Genomic DNA, 13,962 nt, shown 5'->3' with positions numbered 1-13,962 from the left:
TTTTGTTGCACTTGTGACTTGTATGATATATATTACTCACTTAGCAAAAAAGACAAGTGCGATACAAAATACTCATGCACACGTATAAGAAAATAGAGAGATTTAGTATATGATAAAATACATTAATTAACTGAAAACAAAATTTCTTAAAGTTTTCAAAACATACAAGAAGAAACATGTGCATTAGAAAATAAACGTATAAAAAAAACGTATGTTACCACATTAAAAGATAAACTCATGCATACATACTTTAATTTGCGTACAAATTATATAAGTAAAGATACAAAAATAAGATATATTACCAAACAAATATAACAATTATGACATGACCTTTCTTCATCTCTGTCGTTTAAGCTAATTATGGATATGCATGCGTATATATAGCTCATTTTCATAAATATACTAGAATTTGTACCCGCGCACGCGCGAGATTTTAATTTAAAATATTTCTTATCAATAGAAATTGTTGAGCTCAAATATAATCATTTCAATTTTTGAGTATATATCGATATAAATACTAAAATTACTTTACTCAGCGATATTCAACATATATATTTTAAAAGATAATATTTCTTTGTTATATCTATTTTACGTGTGATTTTAGTTAAAATTTTAATCAATAAGAATCATTGAATATGAATATAATTTGAAAATTAAAAGATAAATCTATATAAATATCGTACTTATTTTACTAATCTATATATAATATATATTGTCTAGTGTTGCAATAATATTGTCGACAATCTTCTGATCTTTTATATTTAAAAAAGTTCATTCCATATTCATAATTTTAAAAGTTCTAACGTCAATGTCGATAATTGACCTAATTATAGAGATCATTTAAACATATCGATATCCTACATTAAATGTGAATATACAAAATTTCATGAACAATTTTAGTGTTATGTCGCTACAATGCATCATTTGCCATAATAAAATTTCTGACTAAGTCAAGAATGTTTAAATGATGAAACGTTTAAACCCCACAATGTATATCTATTCACTAATCTAAGTTACATATATTTCTAAAATCTCATATATTATTTGCAGATGTTAATTTTGTGATGTAACCCATCTTCGTCTTCTAAAAAAAAAAATCACAATGTACTTTAAATATGTTGTTTTTTGCTAATGTTTTGGGTAAAACGAATTTGATATATATATGTTATGTTTGTTATATATATTTTATATCATGTTATAAAATTGTAGCTCCAGTTGATAATATACCTTATACAAATCACATGTCACCTTTTGTAACGGCTTACTTCTCATTTTTTCTATATTTCATAACCGTTGATTTTATTTTTTTAGATAGATTATTTTTTTTTCAAAATTCGTTTTCATAGTTTTCCCAAAAAAAAGTGTACCCCTTACAATGTCTTTGTTTCAGATCAAAACTTTTAAGTTAAGTAATTAATTTTTTTTTCTTCGAAATAAAATTTAATAATGAATCTTTAAGGTATATGTTTCTTAGAAACTAACGTTTCACTTCAATTTTATTTTCATATTTAGATTTTTATAAATACAATTACATAACTTGCTTTTTTACTCCATCATGCATTAAAATCTTACTTACATTCTAAAGCTCATTAACCATTCTAAATTTTGGAGTATAATCAGTTTTATAGTATTATTTTTACTATTTTAAAATTTTCATTTATTTTACTTAATTCATTTTTAGATAGTTATTATTTTTATTATTTACTAAAAAATTATATTATTGTTTATACTATTTTAATATTTAATTAATTTTAGTTAATTCATTATTTATTTATTTTTTATTATTATTAATTATAAATAATAAATATGCAATGAATAAATATTAAAAATAGTATTTTCTTATGCAAAAAAAAAAAAAAGAGAAATGATTAGGTGGATGCTGATGTGGAGGAAGGAGAAGTGAGCAAAGTTAATTTTATATATATAGATTTAACATGCATATGTGAGCTTAAAACTTAAACTGATTTGATTTTTGGAAATAAAAGAAATAAAGCAAACTAACCAGGACATACTATATACATCTGGGTTTACGAAGCAAAGATCGAATCGTTGTAGTTGTCACCATTACCAATTATGTTGGATCTTGCTCTTGCTTCATATATAGACATCCAACATAAATTAGCAAACTCCTTTAAACTTTAAAGGGTATTCAATTATATGTAAATCCTTTTATTCCTTGTAAAAGTGGAAGGATGTTTCATGACAAACTACAATGAACGGCCTGAGTCCAATAGAAGGCATAATAATAGGCCCAAATTTCAATAGATGGGCCTTAAATCCAGGTCCAAATAAAAATTCCCTTGTTTTTGCTATATAGTCGAATCCTCGTGCTCTCTCGTTGGGACAACCGCGGATTGTTGTTTTTGGTTTCCTAAAGAAGACGGACGGTGGTAGCTTTGAGACCTTTGAGTTTCTCCGTTGGACAATAAGGTTTTGTGTTTCGGCCAGACCCCGTGGGAGGAGAATCTCAAAATTAGGGTTTACTTGTTGGGTAAGCTTTAGAAGAAGGTCTGTTTTTCTGGGGCAAAATTTGGTGGCGTTGAGGCAGCAGCACAAGCTTTAGCTGGACTTGTCGGAAGATTGTTACATACACTGATTGAATCTATCTCAGATTAGGATTTTACTTGTATCTCCTTTTGAAGGACTGTTCTCATCCGGAGGTGAAAACTTATGGCTGATAATAAGTACAACGTTGAGGAAGCAGAGGCTTTGGCCAAGAGAGCCTTGGTACACAACTCTTTCCCCAGTTTCAATACTTTCTCCTTCTTTTATTTTTTGAAAAAAATCAGATTTTTAATTGTTGGGTTTTGTAAAATTGTTTGCTTTTCTTCAGCAATTACCAATTTCACAGGCGACGCCGATCTATGAGCAGCTTTTGTCACTTTATCCCACTTCTGTAAGTTCCCCATGAGTTTGCTTCCGCGTATTTTTGGGTTTGGGGGTTAATTGTGCTGAAAATTTTCCGGATTTATTGTGAGCTCCTCTGTAGGCGAGATATTGGAAGCAGTATGTGGAGGCACAGATGGCTGTAAACAATGATGATGCTACGAAACAGATATTTAGTCGTTGTCTGTTGACCTGCCTTCAAGTTCCTCTCTGGTATGAGATCCTTTCCCTTTTTCTTTTAACTCGTTAATAAGATACAGTCAATATAAGATCTTTTTCTTAGTCATTGTTTCGTTGTAACTCAAACATCTTATTTCTCTTAGGCAATGTTACATTCGGTTCATCAGAAAGGTCTATGACAAGAAGGGAGCTGAGGGTCAAGAGGAGACCACAAAGGCTTTCGAGTTTATGCTTAACTATATCGGTATTGCTTCTCTTCAGGCGTTTGGCTCTACTTTCATCTTTTCAGTCTTGTGTACATGTCCGATAAGTAAAGGGAATAATTTCGCATACCTTTGTCTTGACATAATTGTATAAGTAATACTGTTGGGAGTTGATTTTACATTAGATTCTCCAGTAATGCTGATTGAAGGCATGATATAATAGCTTGGGATATATGCTGACTGTAAAGGATATGCGTGTTACGTTGATTAAGGTAGATAGAAGCATGTCGTGTCGCAAATTGTGGTGTTCATAATACTTGAAATCCTGAAAAAAACTTTGTCCAATCCTCTAGCTCTGTTAATAAACTTCTTGTATGTTCTTATAAGTGGCATTAAAATTGTGGTATGTATTGCTGATTGATAGTAATGTCCTTGATACTATACCATTTCTCTAAGGACTGACCACTACCAGCCAAAGAGAATCACATCATGGACTTTCACTGTAGTATAAATATATGATAATGCATAGAAGATGAATCAAAAAAACCGTTTCATATGTCATATTGAAGTTTCATAACATGTGAAAAGGAACAAGGGATTCAACAGAATAAAATGAACGTTTGATTCAACAATTATGGCTTTGCATCCATTTAGAGCTGTAGTTTCTCTTGAATATGCCAACACAGAAGATAACTTGGCACTACTGATGCTCGTTTATTTCGTTGTATGATCTCCAGGGACAGACATAGCATCTGGACCTATATGGACCGAGTACATTACCTTTCTAAAATCTCTTCCGGTTCGTTATATCATTCTCACTTTGTTCTTGATACTTTTTTTATTGCAGAGAAACTAATAGATTCTCCGCAGGCTCTTAACTCCTACGAAGATTCGCAACGACTCCGAAAAGTGTATCAGAGAGCTATATTAACTCCTACCCACCACGTTGAACAACTTTGGAAAGATTATGAGAACTTCGAAAATTCGGTTAACCGTCAATTGGTAAACTTCTAAGAAAACTTAAAATTGTGTGGTTTCTTATTTTCATGAATTTTTAGTGTATTAGCAGCAGGTTCGAAATTCTTTCTCTTTGTTTAATTGATGGATGGTCTTATCTGATCATTTGAGCAGGCAAAAGGACTTATAAATGAGTATCAACCAAAATTTAACAGCGCAAGAGCTGTATATAGGGAGCGCAAGAAGTACATTGAAGAAATTGATTGGAACATGCTTGCTGTCCCACCAACAGGATCTTCCAAGGTAAAGAATTTCTCTTCCATTTCTTGCTTATCTTTTTGAATTCGACGATGTTGGATATATTGAATCATAAATTTGAAAGGACATTATGAGCATAATTTCACGTTATGAGATCAGGTTATTAAGATAGGAAATACATATTGAGCTATAAGTTCTTTCAGATTTCGATTGAGCATCATTTGCTCACTGTGGTACTTTGCGCTGTCTTGTGGTTTTATGCAGGAAGAAATTCAGTGGGTGGCCTGGAAAAAGTTTTTATCCTTTGAAAAGTAAACCCCCAAAATATCATCTTACTCTTTTACTTTAATTTACTTTTCATTCAGTAATGACATACATTTTTACGTAGCTGCTTAGCCATTTTTCATCACAAAGGTAGATATTATTATATGGCAGCAGTTAATTGGTCCCTTGGAATAATTTTGGTTCTGTTCGGTGTACAACTAATGATGAGACTTTTTTTTTTAATCTTGTTCTGTTTCTTATTTTGCTGATTAATTTAATCTTTATAGGAACTAGAAACCTGAAGTGAATATTATCCAGTTGCATTCAACTAGTGATGATTAGGTCTTATGCATATTATTCTTTAACAAGTCCTTTTAAGTTATAACAAGCTTCTAATGCAATTGTAACTTTCAGAGGAAACCCTCAAAGGATTGACACGGCCTCGTCAACTAAGCGGATTATATTTGCCTATGAACAGGTACGGGAAGAGTCAGTGATATGCTCTTGCTGAAGTTTAGGAGGATTTAATTTCTTAATTAGCTGATTATTACTTTTATTTTACAGTGTCTGATGTGTTTATATCACTATCCTGATGTATGGTATGACTATGCGGACTGGCACGTAAAATCTGGTTCTACAGATGCCGCCATCAAAGTATTTCAGCGAGCCCTTAAAGCCATTCCTGGTAATTCTAATCTATCCTTTATTTCTGTTTGTCTAGGAACTATTAGTTGCTTTATGGAGGTTTGACTATGACTCTTTGCTAACCTGCTGGCTTAAAGTTTTAATCTTATCTTCTATCTACTCTTAAGAAGTCTATTCTATTTGTTGTCTCCATTCTGCATTCTGCATTATGCGAGTCTTTTATATATCGTTAAATGTTTACATTGCCCGCTTTCTTATGTCAGATTCAGAACTGTTGAAATATGCTTATGCCGAGATGAAGGAATCTCGTGGAGCAATTCAGGTTCTTGTTCTTGCTGCTTGCTTCTCATTTTCTAGCTAGATTAATTGTTCTCGTACTCTCTGCTTATAGTTTTATGATTTTGCAGTCAGCAAAGAAATTGTATGAAAGCATTTTGGGAGCTAGCACAAACTCTTTGGCACATATACAAGTACGTATACTGAACTTAGGACTGCTAAGATTGACATAAAAAAGCATATCTATGCTTTTCATAGTTACACGCTGACTATTATATTTTTCCACCATGCTCATGCTATTTGTAGCTTCTCTCCATCTATATCCTCATGTATAATTCTTTTCACTTTTTAGAATGTTTCTTTTCTCTCGAAACTTTCTCATATGATATACTTTTATATTCTTTTGCAGTTTCTTCGCTTTCTCCGGAGGGCTGAGGGTGTTGAAGCTGCTCGCAAGTACTTTTTAGATGCTAGAAAATCTCCTAGCTGCACATATCATGTGTATATTGCTTTTGCTACGATGGTCTTTTGTCTTGACAAGGATCCAAAGGTGGATTTTCTTTCCCACTATGTGTTATATGTGTTATTTCGAACTGCTTTTTTTTGTTTGGCCTTGTTGGTATATAAATAATTGATTATGAAGTAAGTAGTGGTCGCTCAGTCAAGTTCACAACCCACTCGTCTTATTTTCCTCTTAGTTCTTTAAGTAAGCCCTGAGGCTTTTGTGATAATAAAGTCAAAACGATTTGAAAATTGGGGGTGTTTTGGTTATTGATGCACTTAATCTCTTAATTTGTTCGCAAAGTACTTTTATTTCTCGTATATTCATCTTTGTCTTGATTAGTTCGAATCATTAACAGAAAACTTACACGTCATTCTCGAGAAAAATATATAAATGTAGCATCTGACTTCAATTTCGCTTCACAGTACGGCTTATGTTTGTATACTTATGCAGGTTGCTCATAAGATCTTTGAGGAGGGATTGAAACTCTATATGAGTGAACCTGTTTACATTCTTGAGTGAGGGTCACTGCAGCCTTACTATTTCATTTCTTGAAGATATACTTGAATCTCTTCTTTTATAATGAGAAAATAATGAGCTTTAGGGCCTTCTCAGATAAAATATCCTCGAAATTGTTTTTCTCTTCTAAAGTTACCTGAAACAGAATTTTAACCCTTCTGGTTTTGCTTCGCATTATAGGTATGCAGATTTCTTGACTAGATTGAATGATGATAGAAATATCAGAGCTCTATTTGAGCGGGCCTTAAGCACATTACCAGCTGAGGAATCTGCTGAGGTACGCTGATACTGATGTTTTCTTCCTCAAAGCCATTAATTAACGCAGTTTTTGTTCATAAGCATGAAAAGAGACACTAGGAAAATAACCAACCTGCTAATGAAATAACCGAGCAACTGATTTGATTATAGAATTTCTGAATGCCTAAATATGATGATGGTTTAGCAATTTAGGGTGTAGTCTTGATGTACATCAGAGCCTTGTGAACAGTGCTGGGATGACAGGCATTTAAACTTACAACTGAAATAGTCCAATATTATTGCCTAGTTAACATGTAATAATGTTGGAAATCCTAATACAATAAAGACGCCAATTGAGGGCAGTAGGTTACACCCTAGTGCTAATTGCTTTCTAGGATTAACTTTTTTCCTGCCATTTGTTTTGCAGGTCTGGAAAAGATTCATACAGTTCGAGCAAACATATGGAGATCTTGCTAGCATTCTAAAGGTAGTCAACTCAGAGTGTTGTCAACGTGTAGTAGGAAAGCGAATATAGTTAGCCGCCTGTGTTTAAACATTTTTTTGTAGTTCTTTTGGTTGAATTCGTTGTGACGATGACAAGTTTGTTGGAGAGTCCCATTATTTATGTCTATTGCATTCTGGCTTATCATTGCATGGAAGATCCTATAAAATGCTGACACTTTCAAATTATTGCTAGAATAGTCTAGGACAGAGTGTGCATCATAAAAGAGAAATTTGATAAACTATGATGGGCCCAGTATCAAGTGATGTTTTCTCTGAGATATTTCTTTACTATGAAAACCTTGTTGTAGGTTGAGCAGAGAAGGAAAGAAGCACTTTCTGGAAAAGGGGAAGAGGGATCTACTCCTCTAGAGAGTTCACTTCAAGATGTTATTTCACGGTACAGTTACATGGATCTTTGGCCATGCAGTTCTAAGGAGCTTGATCATTCAGCCAGACAAGAGGTATGTCACTTGCAATAATCACAATAAGCCCGAATAGCTACTGATGATGGTGCTAGTAAGTGCTAAGTACTAAGTACTAATTCTTACCGATCAATGTTCTCGCTATAATAGTTGCTTGTGAAGAATCTGGATAAGAAAGTAGGGAAGACAAATCTACCTCATGGTCCTGCAGCTATAGGTCTGTAATTATTTAAGTTTTCTGGGTTCTATATTATGAACATTGGTGATCGCTGAAGTAATTAAACCGCCTTGTGGGCTGACAGGTAGTGTAGCTTCTTCGTCGAAAGTTGTTTATCCAGATACATCTCAGATGGTTGTTTATGACCCGACAAAGAAATCAGGTATGTGATTTCCACTTTGCAGTTTGGACCATCATTTGGCTGCATGATGAATTGAATTGTGAGCTAAATCTGAACCATGCTTGATTTGACTGTAGATTTTGCTAGTTCTGCAAACCCAGTGTCCGCTTCTGCTTCGAACACCTTCCCAAACATTGTGACTGCGACTACAACTGCAACTGCTACTGCAACTCATGGATCAGCCAGCACATTTGACGAAATACCAAAGACTACTCCACCTGCATTGTTAGCGTTTTTAGCTAACTTGCCTATTGTTGACGGTAAGTCTCTTTAAATCAACTCCAAGTTGTTCGAATTGAGCACCTGAATATGTTTCCACTAACCAACTAGGTTATTACTATCCTCTCAATTATCAGGTCCAACACCCAATGTGGATGTTGTTCTGTCGATATGTTTGCAGAGTGACTTACCAACAGGTCAAAATGTAAAGCAGAGTTTCGCTGCTAAAGGCAATGCTTCAAGTCAAAACGATCCCTCGGGTCCAACCCGCAGTGGGTCTCAAAGATTATCAAGAGACAGAAGAGCTACAAAGAGAAAAGATTCAGACAGTAAGTTATCTTTGCTTATGTTTATGTTCAAATATATATAATTTATGGCTCATGGAAGTGAATCATTTATGCCATCAGTCAAATGGTTGGGACTTAGTAGCTGCAGATGAATATAATTTCTCCCTTAGAACGACCATTGTAAATGATTGTTAGTTGTCTTACTCTTTATCTACGTCTCGCTATTAACAGGGCAAGAAGAAGAGGATACAGCAACTGTACAAAGCCAGCCTCTGCCCACAGATGTTTTCAGACTTAGGCAGATGCGTAAAGCTCGTGGGATCTCAACATCATCGCAGACACCAACTGGTTCCACGTCGTATGGTAGTGGCTTCTCTGGCGAGCTTTCCGGTAGCACTGGTTAAAATATACTGAGATGGGGAAATTCATGCTTCTCTTATTCTTGTAAATTATTTCTCCGAACAATTTCAACTTATGAAATAACAAATTCATGATGCTTCTCTTTTTCTTGTATTTATTTCTCCCAACAATTCATTCAACTTATGAAATAAAATAAGCCTCTTTGGATAATATACAGTATATGTTTCTCATATTTTCTCAATGATAGTTACATTTATATTAGTGGCCTGGCAGCTTGTTTCTAAACCTTCATACATATGTCCCTTCTGTTTCAGCAATGAATCTCAAAGAACAGTAAACTATGAACATGCAAAATCCAATACTACTGATCTGAACCTGAAGTGCTTCTTACAAAATCTTTTAAATCAGTCAAAAGTTTCACCACATCTCTCATGGATGGTCTGTTCTCCGGCCTCTTGTCTGTGCACCTTAGAGCCAAGTCTGTAACTTGGATTGCTTGTTCCCTAAGCTTCGTATCCAGAAGCTCATCCACAAGTGTTGGATCAACGATTGGACCAGCAGTATCATCGTCATCTTCATAGCTACTTAATACAGATCTGACCCAGCTCACGATATTGGTATCCTCCGGGAAAGATCTGTCCACTGCTCTCTTTCCTGTTACCAGCTCGAGCAAAACAACTCCATAACTGTAAACATCTGATTCCTTGCTCCTCACTGTCTTGTAAGCATTTTCTGTTTGATAAAAAAAAGAAGGTTCAGAGCATGTATAAGCTAACGGTGACAAAATGCAAAAGTGTTATGCTGAGAAGTAAGCGTACCTGGTGCAATGTACCCGGTGGTGCCTGTAACGGTGGCAGTTGAAACCGTTGAGTCATCTAGAATTCGAGACAATCCAAAATCTCCAATATGAGGCTCCATATCCAAGTCCATCAGTATGTTCTCTGGTTTGATGTCGCGGTGAATGATTGGTGGATGACAATCATGGTGTAGATAAGCCAGTCCGTGTGCAATCCCAAGGGCTATGTTGAACCGTGCAGACCAGTCAAGAATGGCTTCTCCTTGATTACGCCTGTGCAAAACGTCATGCAGGCTTCCATTTGGCATGTACTGATACAGCATTAAGCCATCTTCTTTCCTCATCCAAAATCTTTCTAACCGAATGAGATTTCTGTGCCTGACTAGCCCGATTGTTTCAATCTCCCTCTTCATATTTTGGTTTGCGCGTACGTGTTCCGCAAAGTTGAGTTTCTTCACAGCGTATTCTTCGCCTGACCCTAAAGAGGCTCTGTAAACAACTCCATGGGCTCCTCTTCCAATAATGTACTTGTCATCCAGATTGTCAGTGACTGCAAGAACTTTGTTCAGCAACAAGGATATACCTTCTTCCTCGGCGAGTACATTATTAGCATCTTCTTTCTTGGCTCCTCTTTTGCAGCAGCGGAAAACCAAAACCAGCGCAAAAAGCAAAGCCAATACAGATATAAAGGATCCAGCTGCTATAAGGGCGATCTTCCAAGTGCTAAGTTTGGCTTGACCTTTGCAAGATTTTAACTCGTTGCGGGTTATGGCACTTGCTGAGTAAGGAGGTTGAATGCAGAGGTCTGGATTTCCAGAAAACGTTGAAGAATTTGATATCAGATTTGCCGGTATTGGACCCTTGAACTGATTATGCGAGACGTCAACCTGACCCAAAAACTTAAGCCTTTGAAGAACCGATAAAGACCCTGTCAACTTGTTGTTGGATATGTTGAGTCGTTCAAGATTGATAAGATCCCCCAATGCGGTTGGAATCTCACCTGTAAAGTCGTTGCCACTAAGGTCTAAGCCATAGCGTAAACTCTTTAACAAGCCAACCGATGAAGGAATCTCACCTCCAAAAGCATTTCGAGCTATCCGCAGATCTGAGAGGCGGTCAAACTCAGCCAAGAACAGTGGAATGGCTCCTAAAAATTTGTTTTCACTGAGAACTAAAGTGGACAAGCTTTTCCAGCTTCTGAAGCTCGATGGAACAGAACCGTTTAATGAGTTTGACCCTACATCAAAGTACAGCATTCTCGCACAACCTGATAGCTGGGATGGCAGAGGACCTTCCAGATGATTATGTGAAAGATTCAACTCTCCAAGGCTTTGCAGGTTTCCCAGTTCTGGAGGTATCAGACCCGTGAGTTTGTTTCGAGAAAGGTCAATGGTAATGAGATTCTTACAGCTTCCTAAGCTGCGCGGGATAGATCCTTTGAAGTTGTTGCTTTTGAGGTTCACATAGGAAAGACTATGACACTCAGGAAAATCCGGAAGAAGACCTGTAAGCTTGTTTTCTTCAAGTCTGACTCTCTCGAGGGTCTTACACTGACGAATAGACGCCGGTATCGTACCATGAAGCTGATTAGAACCCAAGACGAAAATTCTCAACTTCTGTCCATGGCAGAGATAGGGTGGTATCTCCCCTGTAAAACGGTTACCAAGAAGGTCCACCTCCTCTAAGCTTTGATTCATGCCCAAACTCATTGGTATCTCTCCATAAAAGCTGTTGTTAAACAGTGTAAGATTCTTAAGGTGCTTCAGCTGAGTTACTTCAACTGGTAATTCCCCGGTGAGAGTGTTGTTATAAACGAGTACCTGTGTCAGACTCTGAATCTTCCATATGCTAATAGGAATCTCACCGGACAGCTTATTCACAAAAAGCTCCAGGTTTTGTAGCTTCTTTAGCTTTCCCAATGCATGAGGTATCTGGCCTTGGAGCTGGTTGTTATTCAGCTTCAAGGTTTCCAATCTGCTGCAGTTCCCGAGCTCTTGAGGGATACTACCCGAGAGATGGTTATCAGAAAGGTCAATAGACAAAACCTTGTTCAACATACCCAAGGATGATGGTATTGTACCTGTTAAGTTGCAGTTGATAATGGCTAGAGAGTGAAGGCTACTACAATTGCCAATTTCAGGCGGAACACCACCTTGGAAACCGTTGTAAGACAAATCTAAATTCACCAACTTCTTGCAATTGCTAGAACCGAAGTGAAGCCTTCCTCCAAGACTGTTGTTATTGACAAACAAGTCACCAAGATTCTCAAGTAGATTGAGACTCACAGGCAAAGAACCGTTTAACTTGTTCCCGTTCAAAGCCAGATACTTCAGCTTACTGCAGTTCCCAATCGACTCGGGAATGGTACCAGACAAGTCATTACGAGTCAGACTCAGAGCTACGAGCTTTACCAATTGACCAACACTTGGAGGAATCAGACCACGAAGATTATTACGATCAAGATAGAGATTCTTCAAGTTCTTCAAGCTACCAAAGATATCAGGAACGTCTCCGGAAAAGTCATTGTTAGACAAATCCAAAAACTCAAGTGAAGTACAGTTCCTTAAACTAGAAGGCAATACACCAGAGAGACTGTTGTTACTTAGATCCAGAATCACCAAGCTCTTAAGCTCCCCTATTTTAGAACCTAATTGGCCTGAAACCCCAGAAGCAGGCAAATCAAGCATCTCGACATTACCAGAACTACCACAACTGACACCAAACCAGTTACCACATGGAGTGGTTTCAGATGTGTTCTTCTTCCACGTCGAAGCTACTTCAAGTGGGACTTTATCAAAATGCTCGAGAAGCGAGAGTAAAGCCAAACCCTCAGAGTTTAAACAGGAGACAAAAGAATCCGTACGGAAGTAGACAAAGAGAAAGCAAAGCAGAGTAATTTGGACTAACCCTAGATTCCTCATCTGAGATTAAAGCTCAAGATACGTACCTAGACCTCAAAATTTTGAAACAACAACAACAACACTCGTAGGAGCTGCACCCAGAAAGAGAAAAATAAAAAAGGAGAGAGCTTTGATTTGATGAAGGGGTTTGTTGAGCGGAATCGATTCAGGCATTATTTAAGAAACGATCTGAGATATGGGTTTGGTTTTGAGATCATTGAAAAAGGAGAACACTCAAAAAAAAAGGCGCCTTTTTTAGCTCACTCGTCAGAGATTGCGAACCTGACTTTACGAATGAGCGAGCGCGACTTCAACGCTGTTTCGTGTTTACACGGAGACTGTCATGCTCTTTTGTGACGTTTTTTTTAATTATATTTTCCATTTCCCCACGTTTTTTGTTATTAGTTTCCAATTCTTTAACACATCATTAAAGATAAATTTTGATTGTTCTTGTTGATAAATTATTAATATAGTGTGGAGCACTCATCAGTTTATGAAGTCTAAAACTACTTGTAATTGTATATAAATTTCTCCCTCTCTCTCTTTTACGGTATTATGTTTCTATCATGATTGATTTTGAAATTTCATCATTTTGGGATTACTCTTACTAAAACAGTATAACACGCATTCTCAACTTTTTATCATTTTTTCTAATTGTTTAATTCATTCAACCAACAACAACAACTCAATTATTCGATGTGCACAGTGCACCATAACACATTTGTAATTTCTTATTCTTAATTCCATTTGGGCACATGGCAATATGGCATTAAAGAAGTCAAAAAAGTCCCGAAGGAACGAAGAGAATAATTACATTCTTTAATTAATGATATTCGTTTGTCCACTCTAACAAGTTGCATTTTGAAAATAATCATATTCTCTCCATTAAGTACTGGTTGGTCGTCAGTTTTGTAGGTCCCAAATGAACTTAAATAAGAAGAAACTTCTCTCTATACGCATGTTTCCATCACCAAACCCTATGATTATACTAGCTAGAGTCGATTTATTTATAGCTTGACAGATAAAATGTGATGTACATCAAAGGATTTAGAGAGTGGTCCTTATATATTCTTTCTGTCTTCTAGTATCAGTTTTCTTTCTAGTTTTTATTGTTGTGTGATTCTTTTTAAGAGGATGTTGAAAAATGAA

The 13,962-nt window shown here is 36.1% G+C and overlaps 2 protein-coding genes across 2 annotated transcripts; one reads left to right on the top strand and one right to left on the bottom strand.

The window, feature by feature from the left end:
• The first annotated feature begins 1,950 nt into the window (after positions 1–1,950).
• LOC104775888 (cleavage stimulation factor subunit 77) lies at positions 1,951–9,327 on the top strand. Its single transcript, XM_010499846.2, has 22 exons — positions 1,951–2,727; positions 2,834–2,896; positions 2,990–3,099; positions 3,210–3,310; positions 4,007–4,068; positions 4,140–4,271; positions 4,401–4,529; positions 4,749–4,795; positions 5,163–5,226; positions 5,313–5,433; positions 5,657–5,715; positions 5,801–5,863; positions 6,079–6,219; positions 6,625–6,689; positions 6,871–6,967; positions 7,355–7,414; positions 7,740–7,892; positions 8,004–8,070; positions 8,156–8,233; positions 8,329–8,511; positions 8,608–8,799; positions 8,989–9,327. The coding sequence occupies exons 1-22, from the start codon at positions 2,671–2,673 to the stop codon at positions 9,159–9,161; spliced, it is 2,217 nt and encodes a 738-aa protein (XP_010498148.1). The 5' UTR covers positions 1,951–2,670; the 3' UTR covers positions 9,162–9,327.
• LOC104778761 (leucine-rich repeat receptor-like protein kinase PEPR2) lies at positions 9,319–13,216 on the bottom strand. Its single transcript, XM_087508603.1, has 2 exons — positions 9,936–13,216; positions 9,319–9,849 (listed from the first exon to the last, which is right to left on the bottom strand). Exons 1-2 carry the CDS (start codon positions 12,832–12,834, stop codon positions 9,479–9,481), a joined length of 3,270 nt encoding a protein of 1,089 aa, XP_087364729.1. The 5' UTR covers positions 12,835–13,216; the 3' UTR covers positions 9,319–9,478.
• Between the last annotated feature and the right edge of the window lie 746 nt (positions 13,217–13,962).

The sequence above is a fragment of the Camelina sativa genome, chromosome 3 (genome assembly GCF_030686135.1).
Source record: "Camelina sativa cultivar CO46 ecotype springtype chromosome 3, ASM3068613v1".
Taxonomy (NCBI): domain Eukaryota; kingdom Viridiplantae; phylum Streptophyta; class Magnoliopsida; order Brassicales; family Brassicaceae; genus Camelina; species Camelina sativa.
Note: the sequence above shows the minus strand (reverse complement) of the source record. Positions and strands in the feature narration are given on the sequence as shown.